The sequence below is a fragment of the Sciurus carolinensis genome, chromosome 1 (genome assembly GCF_902686445.1).
Source record: "Sciurus carolinensis chromosome 1, mSciCar1.2, whole genome shotgun sequence".
Classification (NCBI taxonomy): Eukaryota; Metazoa; Chordata; class Mammalia; order Rodentia; family Sciuridae; genus Sciurus; species Sciurus carolinensis.
In genome coordinates, this window is record NC_062213.1 from 61,803,767 (window position 1) to 61,828,139 (window position 24,373).

General features: G+C 38.3%; 1 protein-coding gene and 1 pseudogene across 7 annotated transcripts in view; one reads left to right on the forward strand and one right to left on the reverse strand.

Moving 5' to 3' along the window:
* Positions 1 to 4,247: 4,247 nt before the first annotated feature.
* Stau2 (staufen double-stranded RNA binding protein 2) overlaps positions 4,248 to 24,373 on the forward strand; it is a 336,959-nt gene continuing 316,833 nt past the window's right edge. For 2 of the 7 annotated variants that reach the window (XM_047525221.1, XM_047525212.1), the window contains exon 1: positions 12,589 to 12,653. Coding sequence is in view for 4 of the 7 variants with exons in the window: in XM_047525257.1 (XP_047381213.1) it covers positions 12,636 to 12,653 (18 nt within the window). In the remaining 3 variants the exon portion in view is untranslated. Of the gene's footprint in view, positions 4,315 to 4,795; positions 4,930 to 5,106; positions 5,126 to 11,934; positions 11,954 to 12,587; positions 12,654 to 24,373 lie in introns of those variants that run through there. The other 5 variants (XM_047525257.1, XM_047525247.1, XM_047525205.1 and 2 more) reach the window with 5 other exon arrangements.
* Positions 17,974 to 20,533, reverse strand: LOC124964691 (mediator of RNA polymerase II transcription subunit 28-like; annotated as a pseudogene).

Here is a 24,373-nt window from a genome sequence, read left to right on the forward strand (position 1 = left end):
CAGACCAAAGAAATTAAACGAAAATGAATAGGAAAAGAAGAACTCAAATTATCCCTATTTGCTGATGATATGATTATATACTTAGAGGAACCAGGAAATTCCACCAGAAAACTTTTAGATCTCATAAGTGAATTCAGTAAAGTAGTGGGATATAAGATCAATGCACATAAATCTAAGGCATTTTTATACATAAGGGATGAATATTCAGAAAGAGAAATTAGGAAAACTACCCCATTCACAATAGCCTTGAAAAAATAAAATACTTGGGAATCAATCTCACAAAAGAGGTGAAAGACTTCTATAGTGAGAACTACAGAACACTAAAGAAAGAAATTAAAGAAAACCTCAGGAGATGGCAAGATCTCCCATGTTCTTGGATAGGAAGAATTAATATTGTCAAAATGGCCATACTACCAAAAGTGCTATACAGATTCAATGCAATTCCAATTAAAATCCCAATGATGTACCTTACAGAAATAGAGCAAGTAATTATGAAATTCATCTGGAAGAATAAAAAACCCAGAATAGTTAAAGCAATCCTCAGTAGACAGAGTGAAGCAGGGGGTATCGCAATACCAGATCTTCAACTCTACTACAAAGCAATAGTAACAAAACTGGCATGGTACTGGTACCAAAATAGAAAGGTGGATCAATGGTACGGAATAGAGGACATGGACACAAACCCAAATAAATACAATTTTCTCATACTAGACAAAGGGGCCAAAAATATGCAATGGAGAAAAGATAGCCTCTTCAACAAATGGTGCTGGGAGAATTGGAAATCCATATGCAACAGAATGAAACTAAACCCATATCTCTCACCATGCACAAAACTAAACTCAAAATGCATTAAGGACCTCAGAATCAGACCAGAGACCGTGCATCTTATAGAAGAAAAAGTAGGTCCAGAGCTTCAACATGTCGGCTTAGGACCAGACTTTCTCAACAGGACTCCCATAGCACAAGAAATAAAAGCAAGAATCAATAACTGGGATAGACTCAAACTAAAAAGCTTTCTCTCAGCAAAGGAAACTATCAGCAATGCAAAGAAAGAGCCTACAGAGTGGGAGAAAAATCTTTGCCAATCATACTTCAGATAGAGCACTAATCTCCAGAATCTATAAAGAACTCAAAAAATTCTACACAAAGAATGCAAATAATCCAATCGACAAATGGGCTAAGGAAATGAATAGACACTTCACAGAAGAAGATCTACAAGAAATCAACAAACATATGGAAAAATGTTCAACATCTCTAGTAATAAGAGAAATGCAAATCAAAACCACCCTAAGATTCCATCTCACCCCAATTAGAATGGTGAGTATCAAGAATACAAGCAACAACAGGTGTTGGCGAGGATGTCGGGAGAAAGGTACACTCATACATTGCTGGTGGGGCTGCAAATTAGTGCAGCCACTCTGGAAAGCAGTGTGGAGACTCCTTAGAAAACTTGGAATGGAACCACCATTTGACCCAGCTATCCCACTCTTTGGCTTATACCCAAAGGACTTAAAATCACATATTACAGAGATACAGCCACATCAATGTTCATAGCTGCTCAGTTCACAATAGCCAGATTGTGGAACCAACCTAGATGTCCTTCAGTTGATGAATGGATAAAGAAACTGTGGTATATATATACAAAGGAATATTACTCAGCCATAAAGAATGATAAAATTATGGCATTTGCAGGCAAATGGATGAAATTGGAGAATATCATGCTAAGCGAGATAAGCCAATCTCAAAAAAACAAATGACGAATGATATCGCTAATAAGTGGATAATGACACATAATGGGGGGTGGGAGGGGTTAGTGTTAGGGTTAGAGTTAGGGTTAGGGAGGCGGGCAAGAATGGAGGAAGGAAGGAGTGTATAGAGGGAAAAGAGGGGTGGGAGGGGTGGGGGGAAGGGAAAAAATAACAGAATGAATGAAACAACATTACCCTATGTAAATTTATGGTTACAGAAAAGGTATGCCTTTACGCCATGTACAAACAGAGAAACAACATGTATCCCATTTGTTTACAATAAAAAAAAAAAGCTTAAGGTATAGTGGAAGAAATGGTGTGTAGTGATTTAAAAAAAAAAAACACGTTCAGATCTAATCATATAAGGGAGAGTAATATATGATGAATGTAATGGTTTAGATATAAGATGTTCCCCCAAAACTTAATGTATAAAAGATAATGCAAACAAGTTTAAAAGTAGAATGATTGTTATAAGAGCCTTAACATAATCAGTACATTAATCCACTGATATGGATTAATTGGGTGGTAACTGTAGGCGGTAAGGTGTGACTGGAAGAGATAGGTCACTGGGGATTGCCTTTGGGGTTTATATTTCGTTCATGAGAGGGGAGTCTCCATCTCTACTTCCTTGGTGCCATGTCTTGAACTGTGTTCCTCCTTCTGCTATGATGTTCTGCCTCACCTCATACCCAGAGCAATGGAGTTGGTCAACTATCCGATGAGACCTCTGAAACTTTTCCTCCTCTAAAACTGTTCTTGTCAAGTCTTTTGGTCACAGTGGCAAAAAAGCTAAATAAAAAAAATGAGTAATATGGACTAGCAGAAAAGAAACTAGTTTGTGATTCTAACCTTGGTCCCATCAAACTGCTAAAAGTCAATCACAGTGACTTGAAAGCATTATCCTTTTACTGGTGCTCAAATATTTTACAATGGTACCCAAAACATGCATTTGTCTTGCTAACAGGACCACTGCTCTTTAAATATTAAATATTTTCAATTCCCATAAAAGTATTTATCTTAAAGTAAATCCTAAGATGATCATAGAATTATGAGAATTTCCATGTCATTCAGATGATTTCATGTATTGATGCCTACATACCTTGAGCAGTTGAAAATGCTGATTGAAGCTAAAAAATAATTTCTGATAATTATGACTTTTAAAACTTCAAATCAATTGTAAGAAAAAAATTACAGCATGAAATTTAAATCAACTTTAATGATCTGAATCAAAGAGACTGAAATTTCTGATCACTTTTCAAAGTCATTTCCAAAAGTATAAACTCATCCATTTATTCCAAAAGCATTTACTGTCCACCCACTTGCTGTTGAGTGCTGAGACAACAAAAATGAATGAGACAGAGCTGCCTTTGACAATGCACTGGTTAGCAGGGGAAGGCAAGATAGAAAACAAACAATTGTAATATATCTACAGTATCAGAGAAGAGGAATCAAGAAAAGAGCATGTAATTAGAGAATGCCTCTCAACCAGGTAATTTTTGACTGGCTTGAAGGATGATTTGTTCAAAGGTGAGGGAAGGATAGACTGTGGGGAGGGGAGAAACCTATGGAAAAGTACAGAGTGGGGAGGCTTATCCCTAGGTACAGCTGGTGTCAAGGATATGTATTCATTAAAGTCATTCAACATTTCAATGTCACCTAAGCAGCTAGAAGTCATTAATCCAGCATTGGTACTGATTTAAGGAGGACCAGGTAAGTTAAATTTGAGGGACGTGGTCAAAGGTGAAAGAAGTCCAAGAAACATTTTGGGTAGAAAAATGTAGCAGGAGTCAATATTGTACCAAATGAGAACTAACACACGCCAGGCTCTATTTACACATTTATACACAGCACATTCAGCCTCTTAAAAAAAAAGAATGAACTGATGCATAGGGTAACATGCACATGCTACTGTTTCTCCATTTGTAGACAGAACTATTGGTTTTAAATGATGACTGAAATCACAGGCCTGGTAGACAAAACTCAGGAAGGTGATACCAGGAAAGAATCCAGGGAATAATAATGCCAATGAATAAGTTTGTGAAGAACACACTAACAGTTCTATTTCTTTTCTTTTCTTTTTTTTTTTTTTTTTTGTCAGATTATTTCTGGTGTCATTTACTAAATAAAGTGTTATGTTTCATTGGACTTAACTGGGTTGGTGTTTCCTGGCCATAAGTAACCCACTTCAAAACCAGGACGAACCAAGAAGTAATTCGAATTTTCTGGCACCCTTGCCTCAAAAATCTAGGATCTAGGGCACTGTTTTAAGATGGTCCTCATTTTTGTTCCCCAAAATTTATTCTTCAGTTGATCACATAAGATTTTCTGTTGGTCGAGGAGGATGCTTGGCCGCACCGCTGATGCCGGAGGGCAGGTGATTAGCGATCACCACTGTTTTCCGGGTAAGATAGTGAACCAGCCTCCTCCCTGCCGCCTCCCCCCCCCAGTCTGGAAAGGTGCAGGATCCGCTAAACCCGTGCGTCGCACAGCGGCGGCCGGAGCAGACGCGGGATGGTCGCGCATCCCCGGCGCAGCAGAGTAGGGTAGCCAGAGAGGCCGGGGGAAGGTAGGAGCAGGGAATCCGGGCCCAGGCCGCGGTCTAGAAAGAGCCAAAAGGTCTGTGGGGTGGGGGAGGAAGTTGCCGGGTGCAGGTGTGTAAAGGGCTGCCCTGGACCCACCCTTTGCGGCCGAGGGGGCTGGGAGCCCTCGTGCGGACCAGGAGACTGCGGAAAGGGCGCGCTGCCCACGCACTCGCTCGCCTTGGTTCCCAGGGCCCCCAGGAACGACCCTCGCCCCGAGGTCCAGCCGCCGGCGCCAGCACCGCAGCGCCCGCTACTGCGGGGGGCCAGGCGGCCGCCAGGGGGCGGGAACGGCGCCGGGAACAATGGCCTCGCTCGGCCGCGGGCGGTGGGGCGGGAGGCTGAGTGAAGGTAGGGTTGGCGCGGGCGCGCGCGCGGGCCTGGCGTGCTGGGGCGCGGGAGCGGCTGCGCAGGCGGGGGCGCGCGGCGCGAGCCCGGGAGGGCGCGGCGGGAGCGCAGGGGAGGCAGGCGGAGGCGGGGGGCGGGGAGCCCGAAGGGTGGAAGCCGGCGGCGGCGGCGGCGGCGGCGGCGGCCGAGCGGGGTCAGTTCTCCGTAGTGTTTGCCAATGTTGGAGCTGTCTGCTAAGTGTCCCTGGCAAGAAGGTAAATACCCTCGTTGGGGGCGCCCTGGAGGCCCCGACTTCCGCCCCGCTGGCAGAGGAGGCAGAGGGCGCTGGGGAGCCCTGCAGGTCCGCGGCGCGGCGAACCCGGAGCAGAACGGCCCCCTTCGCGGCCTCCCCTCCCCTTCCCGGCGCCATCCCTCCCTCCTCGGGCTCCCGGGGCAGGAGGGGGAGGGGAGGTGGGTGGGGGGGCAGGGCCGCCGCGGAGGGGGCGAATGAATTGGGGGGGCGTGTGTGGAGGGGGTGGGACGACACAGGTGTCCTGAGGGGAGGAGCCGGGAGGACGGCTGAGAGGCCGGCCCCAGTGGGGGTGCCGAGGTGGGGGGACTCGGTGGTGGGCGCTGGAAGCCGGGGGTCGTGGGGGCCGGGTGGGAACGGCAGAAGAGCGGGCGGCGAGAATCGGCGGTGCGGGAGAGAGGGAGGGCAGGGCAGGGCGGTGCGGGCGGTGCGAGCGGTGCGAGGAGGGTCTGCGAGGAATGGGCCCGGGGCGCCGGAGGCGGAGCGGTGGGGCCGGGGCGCGTCGGGTTGCGGGGTGGTGGCGGCGGTGGCTATTTCTGTATAATGGGCAAGTGGCAAAGACGTAACTCGCCGAAATGGGGAAGGTAGGTGGGGCCGAGGGGACAAAATATATCCTATGACAGGCAAGTTCTGCTGTGGCTCTTACGGACTATTACCGTGATGGCTCGGCTTAAGCGGGTAGTTGGCAGTAGTGACCTTGCCGGGGCAAAGGGAGTTGGGCGAGAGACAAAGCTCGCTTACAGAATTCACTATGTGAGGGCAGGGACTCCAGTCCCTCTTGAGGCGAGCTGGGCACTGTAGTGTGTGTGTGTGTTTCTGCAGAGGCAATTGAGGAGATGGAAAAGCTGGGATTCTTAGTGAGGGGGCGGAGATAATGGCTGTGGGGTTCTGGAAGTTCCTGGAATTATGTGCAGAATTTTGCAGTGTGAATAATTTTTTTTTTTTTTTTTTTGCAAGGGGTCCGTATTTGCTCTACTTTTTTCCTGTCTCACCTCCCAAAAGGTTAAGTAAGAACTGCTTGGGTGTTGAGGGACCATCCAATTAGCGTAGACCCGGGAATTTACTGAATAATTTAAAAGTGGTTGGATTCTGCAAAAGGAAATAATCCTTTAAATGTTTTACACTAACTGAAAATCTTTAATTGTTTAAGGTTTGATTTCACAATTTGTTTGATTTCACAATGTTCAGCTGAACTTTTGCTGAGCATTACTTGGGTTTTGATATATTCTATGTTTTAGGAAAAGCATGGTGAACATTTGAAATCAAAATTGTTATGGGCGGTCAGGATGATAGTAACCTTGTAGGAGTAAACATTGCAACATTTCTTTGGTAGTATTACTTCTTCCCTACTCTTGCTTTTCTTAAAGCGATTGGAATATACTGTTGCGATGTGAGCTGCAGTGGAAAAATCTTAATAAAACCATCAAAACCAAGACTTACTCCACTTCTGGATTGTTTAGTATTTTGGCAAGTTTTTCTTTGTTCAGTTTGTAGATATTTTACTGCAAACTAGAGATATCACATATCATTTGAATTGTAGATTTGCTGCATTTTGCAGCAGGCCTCTATTAAATTTCTGAAGCAGTAATGTTCAACTATGTGATGTGTGCGCCTTTTTTAAAAATTAAAAAAAAAATGGTTTCAACTCTAGTCACCATTGCCATATTTCATTACATGGCAGTGTAATATGAAATTTACTTTTAAGCAAAGATTACTTTGTAGGATATGATGCTTACTTCCTCATATATCATTGCATTTTCCTTAAAAACTGGTGTGTGGTATTTGTAAAAATGTTGCTGTATAATCTGTGTATATATTGTTAGTTTCAAATAGCATGTCATAATTTTAAATTTTAACTTATTGGAAATAATTTGAAGTGTAGAGAAAAGTTGCAAGAATAGAGTAATACAGAGAGCATCTTTGTAACCTTTACTCAGATTCACCTGTTACCATTTCACCTATTAATCATTTTCTGTCCTCCCCCCCCCCCCACCCACACTATTATCTTTGTGGGATGTTTAAGGTAAAGTACATATGTTATGGCCTTTTACTTCCAAATATTTCAACATGGAAAAACCATAAGAATTTTGCATTTTGTCTTATTTGTCTGGAATGAAGTTCTCAGAAAGAATGGCTTTGTTTGCTTTTCAACAAAAAATATAAATCTAAGATAGTAATTCAAGTTTTAAATATACAACAATGAAAGTGAGGTTGAGTGCTTTTCCATTTTAGGTTCTAGACTCTGTAGTTGGCCAACATTTTTTTTTCCTTTATACTTAACCTCCTTTCTCCAGTTTTTCTCTTATCCTTTCTTTTGTACTTTGCAGTGGTGAGGATTGCACTGAGGAGCACTGTACTGAGCTACATTCCCAGCCCTTTTATACTTTCTGAGACAGTCTTGATAAGTTGCTTGTGATCCTCCTTCCTCAGCCTCCATTGTGGTTGGAATTATAGGCCTGTATCACCTGGCCAGCTTTTTCTGTACTCCTTTTGAGGATCATCCCAGCTCTCTCTGTTTTCTAAATTTTGAGACAGAGTCCTGCAAACTTGCCCAGGTTGGCCTCCAACTTATGATCTTCCTGCCTTAGCCTCCTGAATGGCTTGTGCCACCACCCCTGGCCATTGTTTGATTTTGAGTTCTGTAGGCTGCCTTGTTCAGGATAAGCCCTTGACTGTGGTATAGGAAAAATCTTAAAAAGGCAGGTCTTTTATAATTTAGTGTATAGTGAAGAGAAGAGAACTTTGAAACTGTCTGAATTAGGTTTTAATTATAGCAATGTGCCTGGGCAACTGGCCCAACCTTTAGAAAAATTCAGATTAAGACCTACATCCCAAGGTGAACAAGTGGCAGACTGTGGCACCTGGCATATAAAACTGCTATCTGGCAAATGTTAGTTTTCTTTCTTTTTTTTTTCTTGGTTGATGATATTTGGTAGATGTCTTGTAAGGGAAGATTTCTGTATAGTTGGAATTTTTCATAGTGTAATAGATGTTAAAATTTTACTGTTTTGTTTTCCTTAAATTTGTTTCAGTACCTGCTTTAAAAAGTTAAAAACTTTTTTTTTTCCAGGGCAGTGCTGGGGATTGAACTCAGGGCTTTGTACATGTTAGTCAAGTGCTCCTCTATTGGGCTACATCCCCAACACTTTTAAAATTTTATTTTATTTTTGAGGCAGAGTCTCACTTGTTGCCCAGGTTGGCCTTGAATTTGTGATCTTCCTGTCTCAGTCTCCCCAGTAGGTGTTACGACACTTGTGCACCACTGTACCCAACTAAAAACATTTTTTAAAAACTTTTTAATGAACTCATGAATATTTTTAAAGAAGCTTTGAATTTATACTTAGTTGGGCCATAATTTGTGGTCTTAAGAATGAGGATAGTAAATGCTTTTTCTTTTCATATTGTCAAATAGAAAATGTTTAAGTGAGAATTGTTGACCAAATGTAGGATGGGTACTGATGTAAAATGCTTATGGATACTAATAATTATGTCATTTTATTAAGTGGTATTTATTGAGGAAGCTGTAGATTTAATTTTGAACAGATCTTAATTCATTAGATGGGCAAAATGCAGTTCATTTTAAAGGGGTGTGTTACATCAGCAGTTATAGGTTGAACCTTTAGTTCTTCTTGAGTAGCAGATCTCCCCCAGTTGTAGTACTCTCTTCAGCAATTGCCCCATTTGTGTTCTTTTAGTAGCTTGGAATCTGGAACTGAATGTCCTAATGTGCCTGATTGTATCACTCTAAGGTATTTTTTTAAATGAAATGAAACTTTAAATTTTTAGTTGTGTATGGACACAATACCTTTATTTAATTTATTTATTTATGTGGTGCTGAGGATCGAATCTAGTGCTGCATGCATGTGGGGCAAATACTTTACCATTGAGCCATAACTTCGGCCCTCTGAAGTATTTTTGAGATATGTGAATAGGTTTCTCTTAAAGTACTTTTAGTTGTAATTGGATGGAACTGTATCTGAATTTTTTTTTTTTTTAATAAAGAAAGGAGAATTGGATTGTGAAATCACAGGCAGTATAAAATGCTCCACATCTTATTGAGATTTATTGATATTTTTTGACATGTCTTGATATTTTATCAAAAATTTAAAATATAGGACCATAGACCAGGCATCTCTTTAAAGAAGAAATGAAGTTTTAAAGACATGCTACTATGGGTGTTCTGAATTGTCTGTAGTTTAGTTGTGAATACAAATTTTTTTCTTTCTTCTTTTTTTTTAATAATGGGGATTGAACCCAGAGGCGCTTTACCACTGAGCCAAATCCCCAGCCCTTTTCTTTATTTTTATTTTGAGACAGAGTTTGGGTAAGTTGCTGAGGCTGACCTTGAATTTAGGGTTTTCTAGCCTCAGCCTCCTGAATTGGTGGGATCACAGATGTGGTGAATTATAGTTTTTATATTAGTGTAATTCTAGCATAACTTGCTTGATGAAAAAGAATAATTTTAGGACAATGCCTAATTAACCTTAGAGTAGTAATATAATAGTTTCATCTATTTTAATTTATTATTATTACTATTTTTTCTATCGGAGATTGAACCCAAGGGCACTTCATTGGCTATATCCCCAGTCCTTTCTACTTATTTTCTAAATTTTGACACAGGGTCTTGCTAATTTGCTTAGGGCCTTTCAAAGTTGCTGAAACTGGGCTCGAATTTGCTATCCTTCTGCTTACACCTCCCTAGCTGCTAGAATTACAGGCGTTTACCACCGTGCTCCTTCCTCTCTTCATCTGTTTTAATTTATACAGCTCCTTATTTTAAATCATGAAAGAAGGCTTACAGAGTATTTGAAACTGTATAGTCAATTTTAAGTGAATAGATGATTTCATTTTTGTTACTTCGTAAAATATCATTTGTATATCAGAAGATTAGAACTTTTAGAAATGCACCCCAATATGTGACTGTTCCTACTTCTTGGAATCACTTACCAAACTCAAATGTTAAAGAAATATATACAGATTTATAGATAAATATTTTTAGAGACTTATACTAGATGAAAACAAAATGGTATTTCTCATAGTTGGTAAGTGCTTAATAATGTTAAGTTTTAGAAAGTGATTTTAGTGGTCTACATTTTACCTTCCAAATAAGTATTTTTTTGGGGGTGGTGGTGCGGGTACTGGGGATTGAACTCAGGGGCGCTTGACCACATAGCCACATTCCCAGCCCTCTTTGTATTTTACTTAGAGACAGGGTTTCACTGAGTTGCTTAGCACCTCGCTTTTGCTGAGGCTGGCTTTGAACTTGGGATCCTTCTGCCTCAACTTCCTGAGCTGTTGGGATTATGGGCGTGCACCACCAGACTGGTTAAGTGAATTATTTTAAATTAAACACTTTGTTTTGTTTTATATTGTTAGTTATAGCAAGTATATTTTAGCACCATTTGACTAATGTCACTTTAAAAAAAAAATTATTTGGTGGTACTAGGGATTGAACTCAGGGCCTTGAGTATGCTAGTTGCCTCTAAGCTACATCCCCAACCCTTACGCTACACTTAAAAAAAAAAAAATATATATATATATATATATATATATAATTTTAGTTGTAGATGGACACAATATCTTTATTCATTTTTTTATGTGATGCTGAGTATCAAACCCAGTGTCTCATGGATGCGAGGCAAGTGCTCTACCACTGAACTATAGCCCCAGCCCATGCTACTTTTTTTAATGACCTCAGCTTTTGATTTAAAAATATAAATGCTTAAATTTTATAAGTTAACACTCAAATTTTAATATTACTTATTTGCTCATGTTGAACAGAAATTATTTTAGGTTAAATAATACCTACATCACCATAGTAGTGTTGAATTTTAGAGTTGGGCTGGATTGTCTTATTTATTGTTGCATAACAAATTACTTTAGAACTTAAATATGACTTGAAACATTGAATAAACATTTATTATCTCACACCTTCTGTGGGTTAGGAATCTGGGTGCAACTTAGGTGCCTGTGGCCTAATGTCACTTAGGGGGTTGCAGTCATGGTTGCATTTGGGGCTGCGGTTGCATCTGGAAGCTTGACTGGTGGAAGACCTACTTCCAGACTCTTGACAGGATTCAGTTGCTGGCTCTTGGGACTGTTTGACTGAAGACCTCAATTCTTGCTGGCTCTTGGCCAGTCTTCTCAGTTATTTGCCATGTGGACCTCTCCTAAGGGCAACTCACAGTATTGCATCTGGTTTCCCTCAGAGCAAATTAGTGACAGATGAAGAGAAGGTGACATCAAGTCTTTTTATAACCTAGTCTTGGAAATGGTATCTCATTGTTCTATTTGTTAAAAGCTGCCTATCACAAAGACTTCAATTTATTTTTTAAGGACCAAAAAAAAAAAAAAAAAAAAAAAAAGAACTAAAAGATACACAAAATAAATTGACCAAGAAAGAATCTCCTGAGATGCTGAGGACACTATTGTAAGAAACTTTAAATGTTTTCAAAGTTGATTCGAACTGACTTTGGTTTGTCATCATTTTTTTTTTTTTAATAGTTTGATGGCCCTTTTTTTTTTTTTTTTCCGGTGCTGGGGATTGAACCCACGGCCTTGTGATTGCGAGCAAGCACTCTACCAACTGAGCTATCTCCCCAGCCCACACATTTTTAATACACACATTAAATGGGGTCTTCTAAGAAACTGAGGCAATGTGAAGATCACCCCCCCTTTAAACCCTGATCTTGCAATCAATTTAGAAAGATTTCATACATATCACTCAGAATAACAGAAATGAGTTTATTGAAGAGAATGGGAAAGAGAGAGGGAACACTCTCAAGGGAGAGTGTGATTGGTTTTCTAGGAAATTTTATGTAAAATTTTTATTTCTTGTGATGCTGAGGATTGAACCCATAAATGCTAGGCTAGTGCTCTACTACACCATCAGTCCTTTTTTATTTTGACACAGGGTCTTGCTGAGGTCCCAGGCTGGCCTGGAACTTGTAGTCTTCCTGCTTCAGCCTCCTGAGTAGCTGGGATTACAGGTGTGCACCCCATATCTAGTTTATATGAAATTTTAATGTAAATACCATTTTCATACTGATAATAAGGGCAAAACACATAAAATATATAGCCTGGTAATCATACTGTGTATCCTTTTCTGTAACATACAAGAATACTTGTGTATGTTTTATCTTCTTTAGTATTAATTTATTATCAATTAGTGTAGAGGATGGGAACAAAGCTATTTAAAACCTGACTGGAGTGAAGAGAATATACATTAAATATCAATATGAGACTTTGGATTTATTAACAGTTTCCTTTTTGTGGGGATTGTCTAGAACCATAAGAGACTTTGTTTATCAATTTAGATCTGTATGAAGTGGTAGCCAATAGCCACATGTGTTTATTTAAATTTAAATTGACATTCAGAAATGTTAAAGGTTTACTTTCTCAAGTACACCAGTCATATCAGTCATTTTTCAAGTGCCCATTAGCTGTGTGGCTAGTGGCTACCTAATTGGACGCACAAGTATAGGACATTTTCATCATCATAGAAAGCTCTATGCTGATCTGAATCAAATGCCTTTTTTATTTGATTCTGATTATATGTTTAAAATGCTAGTCGTTGAGGTTATCAACTAAGTTGAACTTTATTTCTTCATTTTCATTTTCCAGTTTTTGGAGCCGTGAGGGATACAGCAGTTTGATCATTATTGTCTTAACATGCTTCAAATAAATCAGGTGAGTTTGTGTTAAGGCATGTCATACTTTTATGGTGCTTTGGGCATAAATTGTGGAACATTTTAACTCCATTCTTCTATAATCATAACTTGACCACTACTTTGTCAAATTTATACATAGTATATAATCATCATTGGAGATAGTACAGGGCAGGTTGTTTAAGGAAAATAGTGATAGTCCTGAAAGTTGATAACTTCTGTGTTTGTAGAGTGAAAGGTTTGTTCTTGATGTCACCCCTTCAAGGACTTGGTGTGTTAAGAATACTTACAGTATACCTTTGGTAGCTGGCAGTTCTGCAGACTCAAGGCATATCTAGAAACAAATCTTGTAAAGTAGTCATGTCAGTGTGTTAAAAAAAAAAAAAGATTCATTTTTCTAGGGCATTGAAAAAGCTAAGAGGAAGTGCTCTGCTAAATAAACTGCAGCATATAATACCCTAAACTAACTGAAAGAAGTAGTTTTCTTAGGTCTTGGCATTTTCCCAAGAACTTCATATATTTAATTTTTTCCTTTTCTGAATAAATAGAACATTGTTTCATAACTATGTTACAAAATACTTTGTTTTAATTCTTTTGTTTCCAAATCAAGAGAGAAGTAAATTTGTTTTCTGTGATTCGAGAAAGTAATCCTGGCTGCCACCCTGCCAAGTCTCACTCACCTGGCCTAAGAAATTTATGGTTCCTGTACATCAAATACCATCTCTAAGCCAGTGCTTCCTAAGTTTATACCTGCTCTGGGCCTCATTTCTGAGCTCCAGATGCTTATAACAGTATCAACTTGTTCACTTAAATTGGATGTCTTCACATATCTCAGATTTGATGTATTTAAATGTTTCAATTTAAATGCTTCAGTTACATTAGATTGTTTTAGTTCTGATGTTGGGTAAGATCATTCTGGCTTCAGGGACTTTGCACAGATTACCTGCTCCTGGACCTCTCTTTTCTTCCCCTATATTAGGGTTACTTAACTCTAGGCTTAGTGTATGCTTTCTCAGAACTTTGCCCTTTTATTTAATGGTATTATGACATTTGCAGTTATAGTCAAATATGAAATTTCAGTTGTCCCTTCACATTCATGGGTATCATATTTGTGGATTTAACTAACAGGTGGAAAATATTCAGAAAAAAATTGCATGTTAGACTTTTTTCTTGTCATTATTCCCTAAACAATAGAGTATAACAACTATGTACATAGCATTTACATTGTGTTAGGTATTTTAAGTAATTTAGAGTGATTTAAAATATACAGGAGGATATGCATTGGCTATATGCAAATATTATGACCTTTTTATACAAAAGGCTTCAGTGTTCACAGATTTTGGTATCTGAAGGGTGTTTTGGAACCAATCTCCATGGATATGGAGGGATTACTGTATTTGTTTAATAACTGTCTCCCTTGCTAGACAGTATACTCCATGAAGACAGTGATTTTGTTTACTCTTGTATTCTCTGGTCCTAAAATGGTGTAAATGTTTTCATATACTTGTTGAATGAGTGACAAATGGTACTAGAGTTATCAGAAAGGGAAAGAGATCTCTGTTCTTTTCAACAGTAACTACATAATTGCGTTGTCCATTTTGGTGTTTTGTGATGTTTTTCATTATGCAAATGTCGTTAATATCTCCTTTGTGCAAAGTTGTCCTTTTTTTTTTCCCCCTTTGGTACGGAGGTTTAAACCCAAGGTGTTTCACCACTGAGCTACATCCCCAACCCTTTGTATTTTTTATTTGAGACAGGTTCTCCCTAAGTTGCTTAGGGCCTTGCTAAATTGCTGAGGCTGTCTTTGGACTTGTGATCCTGCTGCCTCAGCCTCCCAAGCTGCTGGGATTATAGGCATGTGGTACTGTACTCTGTGCAAAGTTGTTTTTTTGATTATCTCCTATAATAGAAAAAATTTTGTACAATAAAAATTGCTTTCATCAAAGACATTTCTAATAGAGGCTTAAAGAAATGTTTTTATGTACTATACTTGGTACTTCCTACACCCTGGCAGCTGCTATCAATTCCATTGGAAGCATCAGTGATGCTTTATATTTGTCATGTACACTGTTGTAGGTGTGAAAGTTGTTATTAAATGACTTTCTGTGGGTGCCTGCAATTAATTATATGGGTACAATTAGAATAATTTGTTTCATGTTCTTGTGTAGATAGGTAGAAATGATCATTTACTTTGTGCCAGACAACTTTAGTAGAAATTATAGTTTATGGATTAGTACTGAGGATCTACTCATTTTCTGCATTGCAGTTCATGTTGAATTGGGCATTGTGCACAATTCCTAGGCAACGTTCAGCATGGCCACAAGCAATTTCCTGTTCTTTCGTTAGAAACTGTACGCAGTACTTAGCTTGCAAAAGGCATGCATTCCTAAAGTCAATTAAGGTCCCATTCTTGTTACTAAATTTCATCCCTCCAACTGTTTCAAGTCTGAGGGAAAGGGTTAACATAATTGGGAATAGTAAAAGCTATTGTGAAGATTTTCTGTTTAAGCACACCTAAATTCGAATTCCTAAATTTATGAATTTTTAGACCTTTTATTATTTTCATGGGATTACTTTCTTATGAAAATTAAGATTCATAAGATAAAAGTAAAAAGAGGTGACAAAGAGATTTAAGCTGATCTTCAACTTGAAATAATTTTGATTTTTACTATGAGATTTTAAACACTGTCTCTAGGATTAATTTGAAATTTTTATTTAGGAGATCTTTTGTTTTCTTAAAATGCTTGAATAATCACAACTTTTCTTGTCCTTATAGATTCTTCCATATATGTTCCTAAAGCTAATTAAAAAGTAGGCTATACTAGATTCCATATTGTACTAAGATACTGGATTATTTGATATTGTTTGTTATTAACTCTGCTTGACATTATGGAATATGGGGGTGTTTTACATGTTATAATGGTTTTTCTACCTTTAAATTGTTATCTTCATTTTTGCTTTTGCTTTTTTTTTTTTTTAAACAATGTGTGTTATTATTCATGTGCAACCCATGGTTTCCATAGAAAAATTAGGTGATCTAGATGAGCAAAAAGCAAAAAACAAACATATAAAACATACACACACACAAATTCCACTCTTCTTTTACAGAGATAATCACTGCTAACTTTTTGGGGTGTATACCTCTAGATTTTTTTTTTAATTTAGGTATGTTTTTGTATGACTTATATTTAAAAAGTGGGATTATATAATATGTAATATTCTGAAGTGATTTACAAATAATCTTTCATTTGGAAACACTAAAATTTATTTAACCAAGCCTTCTTTGTTGGACAGATTTTTATATGCTAGGTAGTACCACAGTGAATTTTTAAAATATACATTTGTTTTTCCAATTATTACAATGAATTTTAAAAATGAAATACTGTACTAAGATGTCTAAGAATTTTTTTAAAAAATATTTTTAAGATGTTGATGGATCTTTTATTTGATTCATTTATTTATATGTGGTGCTAAGAATTGAACCCAGTGCCTTATACATACCAAGCAAGCACTCTATCACTGAACCACAACCCCAGCCCTAAGAATTTTTTTTAATTGAAAAATTATTATTTATTTGACAGATAACTTCTGAATTAATATAAAGAAACGACAATAACTTGTATATACACTAATTCAAAACATTTTCACTAAGCACCAAGTAGAATAGTTTCCTATCTTTTCACCTTTATCATTGAAAGACTGCTTCAAACTTAGTTTATTTAGGTTTTTAATCAAGAAACCTAAAGCTGCCAATCAGAGCTTCTAATTAGCATAAGATGACCAGGTTAAACCCTTATGAGTGAAAAATAACTTTTAAGTTTTGACCTATACATTCCAATCAAGGGGACATGCTGGCTTCAGGCTAATCAACACAGGTCATAGGTCCACAAGACAAATATCATCCTCATAGCACACAAACAAAATATATATATATATATATATATATATATATATTGCTCTTTATTCACACACATGTACATATATATGTACAAAGTGAGTACAAAGTATCATGTAAAATACATGTGTATATTCAAGGGGAGTAATGCCTATTTCCCATGAGCATACAGTGGAGCAAGGGGCACAGAAACAAATACTATACACTAACCCACAAGACAGTGGAAGAAATAAAAGTCCTGTGCCTTGGAATGGAGTGGAGGCTTCATCGACCAGGTGGCATCCAGGCCAGACCAGGAACATGAATGGATATCAAAGTATGTGGGGAAGGATCTTCCTTGTTGGAGAGGACAAAACAGCCACAGACTTACTGACTAGTCAGAAGACAGTGGAGTATCTGTACTGGCTAAAGGGATGTAATCTAAGAAAAGCATACAACAGAGAACAGAAAACCTCCTCCAACAAGAGTGCAAAATACCTTCCCCAGAGGAGCCACGTGCTCTCTATAGAGGTGAAGTAGCCAAGAATCACACTGTAGGTCACCCTCTACCCCAAGGCCCTAGTCCCTGGGAATCGAATTCATGAGCAAGAATCTTTCATTATGTAAACTGCCTTTTCTCCAAAAAGAGAAAAACAAAAACACAAGCAAACAACACAAAATTCAAAATAAAAAGAATCAGACCAAGCTTTGACCCCTCGTACTTCACCTGTGTCCCAGTGGTCAAGCTAGAGACTGGGCCTGCTTTGTTACTCACATGGGTTAATTACTGCAAGGCATCTAGCATATCATGCTGCTAATACAGCTCCCCTCCAAACAGGGAACACCATACAACACACAAACTCACCTAAACAAAAGGCAGTATCAACTTAAGGATCGATTGTGATATCACTACACTAACAGCATATTTTAACCTTTATTCTGACCAATATACAAAATATCCGTGCTACTGTGGAAGCATTACAAACATTGCATAAGATTCCTCTTCTTTAGGTAGTTCAAAGTCTTGAGATAGCAAATTTACATATTTTTCTCTACTACCATGAATCGGTAGTAATTGTAAAAGACCTAAAACCTAACTCCTTTTCCCCTGATTCTGGAGTATTGTAATTTTCCCCCTCAGATAATAACAAACTAACAACTGGAAAAAAAACTATATAAAAGTCATATAAAAATTTTAGAAACAAGTGAAAAAAACAGGAAAGAATCTGTGTCATCAAAGTCTAAACTTTGCTGCAAACAAAACCAAACCTCACTTGGTTCACCAAGCCATAAGCATTTTATAAACTAATCAAGTAATTAACAGATCACAAAAATTGGGGAAATTTTTAGTTGGAAACAAAATTAACACCAACTCATTCCCTGGCAAATAATTCTTCTAAAATATCAGGTCCACACAGAGGTTTGGTGAAACTGACTTCAAGAGGCTACCTTGTAGGCCAGACCCCTCTCAGGTCTCCTTCAGAGTTGCAGGGATATTGACAGAAGCCTGCTCCAGGTAGGCCAAGGAGCCCTGAGGGACTTTGACTGGCTTTTTGTGCTGCTCAGTGATGTCCTCCAGCACCTGCTGCCAATGCCTTAGTTTTGTCAAATGCTTCTGCACCAGTGCATCTTTCCGCTGCAATTCATTCCTTAGTTCTGAGATATCTTCTTTGATAACTTGCTCCAGTTTCTGGACAGACAGCTGCAATCTTTTCTGTAGAAAGAAACATTCTGTCTGTCTAGCAGTACCTAGAAACTTCTGGATACACTGATCAACACCAGTTCGAATTTCTTCCTGATCAGTGCCGTTGACATAATCCTGACTCACTAGAGAAGCAAAGCAAGCCTCGAATGACGACTCCAACTCCTCCTCCAAGGTGCTGCTAGAAGTTCTCTATGCGCCAGGGGCTGTGTGGAGAAGGAAAGCCTGGCATGGGAGTCCCGGCGGGGGTGGCAGCGGCCCTGAAGGCTGCCTGGAGAACATCGCCCAGCGATGTTTGGGAGCCTCCAAGTTTGGGATCAAGAATTTTTAAAAAAATATTTTTATAGTTGTTGACGGACCTTTATTTTATTTATTTAATTTTAATCGAACCCAGTACCTCATACATGCTCGGCAAGTACTACTAAGTTACAACGCCAGCCCCGGGTCTATGAATTTTAAAGTTACTTAATGCATAAATACCAAAAGCACAAAATTATATTAATTAGTAAATGAGAATGCCAATTTTTTTTTTAGTTATTATGATGTTTCAATCTTTGCCAATCTGACAAAAAGTGGTATTTTAGTTTGCATTTCTGAGATTTGCTTATGTTTGTTTTTTGTGCTTTGCTTTTTGTGAATTGCTTGTATGTGTTCACTCTCAACTTTTCTTTTTTATTTGAAAATGATATTTTTTGGTTTATGCTCTGATAATTTTCGGAGCTAATATTTGTAATTATTACTTTCCTTTTTTAGTTCATTATTCAATAGATAACTAATGAAATCTATTAGTTTCTAGGGTACCATAGTAGATAGGGATTTGGTATATTTTGGGCCTTTCTTTGAGTCCCTAGGAAAAGGGAACTCATTTTAATATTAAGTTGTAGCAAATGTAAATTAAGAAAACACATGTGCTATAAAGTAATATTTTTAAATGAGTGACTGAAATAGGGCCACTTTTTTTTTTTTTTTTTTTTTTTTTGAAATAGCTGGTGAGGCAGACTAGACAGGTCAGTGTGTCCTAAGGGATTGGAGAAGTCTATATTAGGCAGTTGTAGCATTGGGAGGGCCCAGCAGCAGGGAATTTACAGAGGTCTAACTGGTCTGATAGTTCCATTTAACAAGGTTTGGTAGTAGATGTTGGGAATATGGAAGCCAAGAGGAAACTTTAAGACCTGCCAAAGTAAAATGGGAAGACAGGCAGGACAAAACAGAATTTCATTTCCAGAGGAGTAGGGGGACCCTAGAGGGCAACAGGGAGCCAGATGTAGGAAGAATAAAATTGTTATTATACTATGAAGAGCATAAAGCTAGGTTATGATTATCAGAAAAGCAAAGACCTAGAATTTAAGGATAATGTCTGTCTCACATGTTTGTTGTGATGAGTAATTGAATTAGCAAAGGCAAAATGTTTAGCACTAGTCCTGTTATTACTGCTACTGCTATTAATTTTTCTATTAATGTTGATATTGCTGCCTGGCTTTGGAGACTGATGGGCAAGGAAGGCAGAGAGCAGACATTCAAGGGAGATCATTGAATATTTGGAGGAATAAACCACTTGGGCCCAGATTGACTTCAGGTACCCTCCTCTTTCTTGCTGGAGGTACCAGAACTCTATTCTTTTCTTATAAAAGTTACTGCTATTTACTCTTTCTTTTAAATATTTTTTTTAAGTTGTTGGATGAACCTTTATTTAATTAATTAACTAATTTGTTTATTTATTTATATGCAGTGCTGGGAATACAACCTGTTGCCTCACACATGCAAGGCAGGTGCTCTGCCACTGAGCTACGACCCCAGCCCCTGCTACTTACTCTTAGTTTTATTTTCTTCCAGCTCTCCGTGAGGAGTAAAATCTGTAGTCTGTTCATCTCTCTTCGTAATCACAGAATAAGGTCTACAGTTAGGGGATAAGAAAAACAGAAACTTAAGAAGATTAAAATATGTAAGAAGTGTGTTTTCTTTCCTCTATGCTAACAATAACAGGAACTGGATTTACCCTCTGTGTAGGCAGCTTCCAAGAATGCTCCCCAGTGATCCCTACATCAGAATATTTACACCCTTGTGTTATCACCTGGCACATTATACTAGGGTTGGTTTGTGTGACTAAGAGAACATGGCAGAAGTAATGGATCATTTTTAAGGATAGGTTATTTATAAAATACATTGTGCCTTCTGCTTCTTTTCTCTTGCACTCATATTCCCTTTTTTCTCTCTTGCGTTTTCTCCTTTGCTTGCTCTCTTGTCTCTGTCTCTCTCTCTCTCTTGGATTGCTTATTCTGAGAGTAGTTAGCTGTCACGTTGTGAACATCCCAATGGTAAGAGCCATGTCATGAGAAATTGAGACCTGCCAACAACCAACAAGGAACTGAGACCTGTAGCCAACAGCATGTAAACGAGCCTTCTTGGAAGCCAGATCTTCCCAGCTAATCAGGCTTCTAGTCCTAGACTGCTGCCCTACTGACATCTTGACTGCAGTGTCATGAGATATGTTGAGCCAGGACTATGCAGCTTAGCTTCCCTATGATTGCTGGCCCTCAGAACTGTGGAAAAAACCCCAACAACTTTTTTTAAAGAGGCTAAGTTGGGGTGGTTTTCTGTGCAGCAAAAAATACTCTTTTGCCTTAAACAACTTAAGAACATATAAAATATGTACACAATGGTTTTTAGACATTGAATGAATAAGACTATGATCCCTGAAACTAATGAGATGAAGCCCTTTTATTGGACCAACTTACCGAAGAACCCAAAGATAATTTACTGGCTTCGTTGTAAGGAGGAGGAACCAAAACAGAGCCCAGCAGTCTTGTTGAGATAAGTAGAAAAAGATAAGAATTTGGGAAGACCAAGGTGTGGTTAGAATTGCAGGGCAGGGAAAAAAAAAAAAAAAAAAAAAAAAAAAAAGAATTGCAAGGCAGAGTACCAGTGAAAATGATGTGCTATGTGTGTGTAGGGGGTGCATGCAGGGGACACACAATGAGAACACACATTAAAAAGCAAGTGTATGAGCATCCTGGAGATCTGCAGGAGGTTCTCCTTGAGTCTGACTGAGTCTGATTTATAGATGCTTGACACCAGAGAAAATACTACTGGAAAACAGTAAGAAAAACAATTTCTAGAACTTATATAAGGTTAGAAATAGTGTTCTCACAGCCTACACTGAAAGATTTGTAGCACAGGGGGCCCAGAAGATTCCAAGTGATTTCAAGTAACTGTGCACCAAACACTAGAAGAATACAATTCAGAATTCAACAATGCTAAATTCACAGTTATTGTCATTTAATACAAAATTAAAATGTTTGCCTCACCTTCAGTAATGGATAGAACTTTCATACAGAAGATCAGTAAGGAAAGAGAAGATTCAAACAATAGCATAAACCAACTAGGCCTGACGGACATACTAAGAATATCAAGCAACAACCAGATACCCATTTTTCTCAAGTACAGTTGAAACATTTGCCACAAAGCATGGTTCAGTAAATTTAAAAAGATCGAAATGATAAAAAAGTATCTTCTCTAACGACAGTGAAATGAGGTTAGAAATCAAGTCAGTTAATTGAATACTAGAAAATTTAGAAAATTAACAAATTCAGTCAGCCCTCCATATTTGTGTGTTCTGCATTTGTGGAATCAATCAAGTACAGATTGAAAACTTTTAGGAAAAAAATTGCATCTGTACAGAATGTGTATAGACTTTTTCCCCTTGTTCCTTAAATGATAAAGTATAACAACTGTTTACATAGAATTTATATTTCATTAGATATTATAAGTAATCTATAGATGATTCAAATTATATGGAAGGATTTACATATGCTATGTGCAAATATTCTGCCATTTTATTTATTTGGTACTGTGGATTGAACCCAGGGACTCTTAACCACTGAGCCACATCCCCAGCCCTTTTTTATATTTTATTGAGAGACAGGGTCTTGCTGAGTTGCTTAGGGCCTCTTCAAGTTGCTGAAGATGGCTTTGAACTCAAGATCCTCCTGCCTCATCCTCCTGAGCCATTGGGATTAAAGGCATATGCCTCCACACCCAGCTACTCTGCCATTTTATGTAAGGGAATTGAACATTCTCAGATTTTGGTATCCTTTAGGGAGGGACCCTGAAACCAGTCTCTCAAGGATACCAAAGGATTACTATGTGCAGATATTAAACAGATTCTTAGTAGGTCAAAGTAAAAATACCATAGAGGAAATTAGAAAATACTTAGAGACAAGTGAAAATTTAAAAAAAAAAAAAAAAAAAAAAAAAACGTATTTGATGCATTGAAAACATGCTCAGAGGGAAATTAATAGCAGTAAATACTTACATTAAAAAAGAAAGATCTTGAAGGGGAGTGAGGGGAGGGTTGGGGGTGAGGGGATGGAAAGGACAATGGAATGAGATGGACATTATTACCCTGTATACATGTATGAATACACTACTGGTGTGACTCTGCACGGTGTTCAGCCAGAGGAAGAAGTTGTGCTTCATTTGTGTACAATGTGTCTAAATGCATTCTACTGTCATGTATGACTAATTAGACCAAATTTTAAAAATAAAAAATTTAATTAAAAAAAAGGACGATCTTAGCCAGTTGTGGTGGTGCATGTCTGTAATCCTAGTGACTCAGGAGACTGAGGCAGGAGGATCAGATTAAAACCAGCCTCAGCAATTTAGTGAGGTCCTAAGCAACTTAATGAGACCATAGTGAATCCATAAAACAGCAACCCTCAAAAACTCCATTTAAAGCTAATTAAAGGGGCTGGGGAGATAGCTCAGTCGGTAGAGTGCTTGCCTTGCAAGCACAAGGCCCTGGGTTCGATCCCCAGCACCCCAAAAAAAAAAAAAAAAAAAAAAAGCTAATTAAAAAATTGTGCAAATATTTAGGTACAAGATAGACACAAAAGAAATAGTTGTGTTTCTGTATGCCAGAAATGAACAATCCAAAAAGGAAATTAAAGTTCCATTACAAGTAACATCCAAAAGTAAAAGGAGTAGACTCCTTTATGAAATATGTGTGCACTGAAAAGTAGAAAACGTTGTTGAAATCAATTAGAAGGGGATCTAGGTAAATGAAAGGACATACTGTGTTCATGGATTAGAAAATTTAATGTTAAGATGGCATTACTAGCCAAAGCAAGTTACAGATTCATTGTAATTTTTATCAATATTCTAATGACCTTTTTTGTAAAAATGGGGAAGCTGATCTTCAAATTCATGAAACCCAAAAGGCCCAAATATTAAAAACAGTCTTGAAAAAGAAGAAGAAAGTTGGGGAACATATATTTCCCAGTTTCAAAATGTACGACTAGGCGTGGTAGCACATACCTGTAATCCCAGCTACTCAGGATGCTACGGCAGGAAGGTTTCAATTTTAAGACCAGCCTGGAAAACTTAGCAAGACCTTGTCTCAAGGTTTAAAAAAACAAAAAGAAACAAACAAAAAACCCTCTAAAAATGCAACTCAGTGGTAGAACCCTTGTGTAGCATGCATGAGGTCCTGGGTTCAATTCCCAATACACCACCTCCTTCCACTCCTCCAAAAAAGGGGAAAAAATACTTACTACAAAGCTACAATAATCAAAACAGTGTAATACTAGTGACACACATGCAACACACATACAACACACACACACACACACACACACACCAATAAATAGCATTGAGGGTACAGAAATAAACCTGTACATCTGTATGCAATTGAGTTTTGACAGTGACAGGACCATTCAATGGGGAAAGAATAATTTCTTCAACAAATTATCCTGGAAATATACATGCAAAACAATGAAGTTGGATCCCTGCCTCATACAGTATACAAACATTAACTCAAAATGGATCTGCGGCCTAAATATAAGAACTAAAACTCAACAGCAAAAAGACTACCCAACTAAAAAATAGGCAAGACTTGAATAGACTATTCTCAAAAGAGGATATCCTGGTAGCCAAGGTGAACATGATAAGAGATATTCAGCATCATTCATGATCAGAGAAATGCAAATGAAAACCACAATGAGGTACTACTTCATGCCTACTAGGATGGCTAGAATCAAGACTCCAACAATATCAAGTTTTGGTATAGATGTGGAGAAACTGAAACTCTCTTATATTGCTGGTGGGAATATTAAATAGCTAAGCTATTGTGGAAAAGTGTTTGTTCCTCAAACTAAATTGTCATCTGACC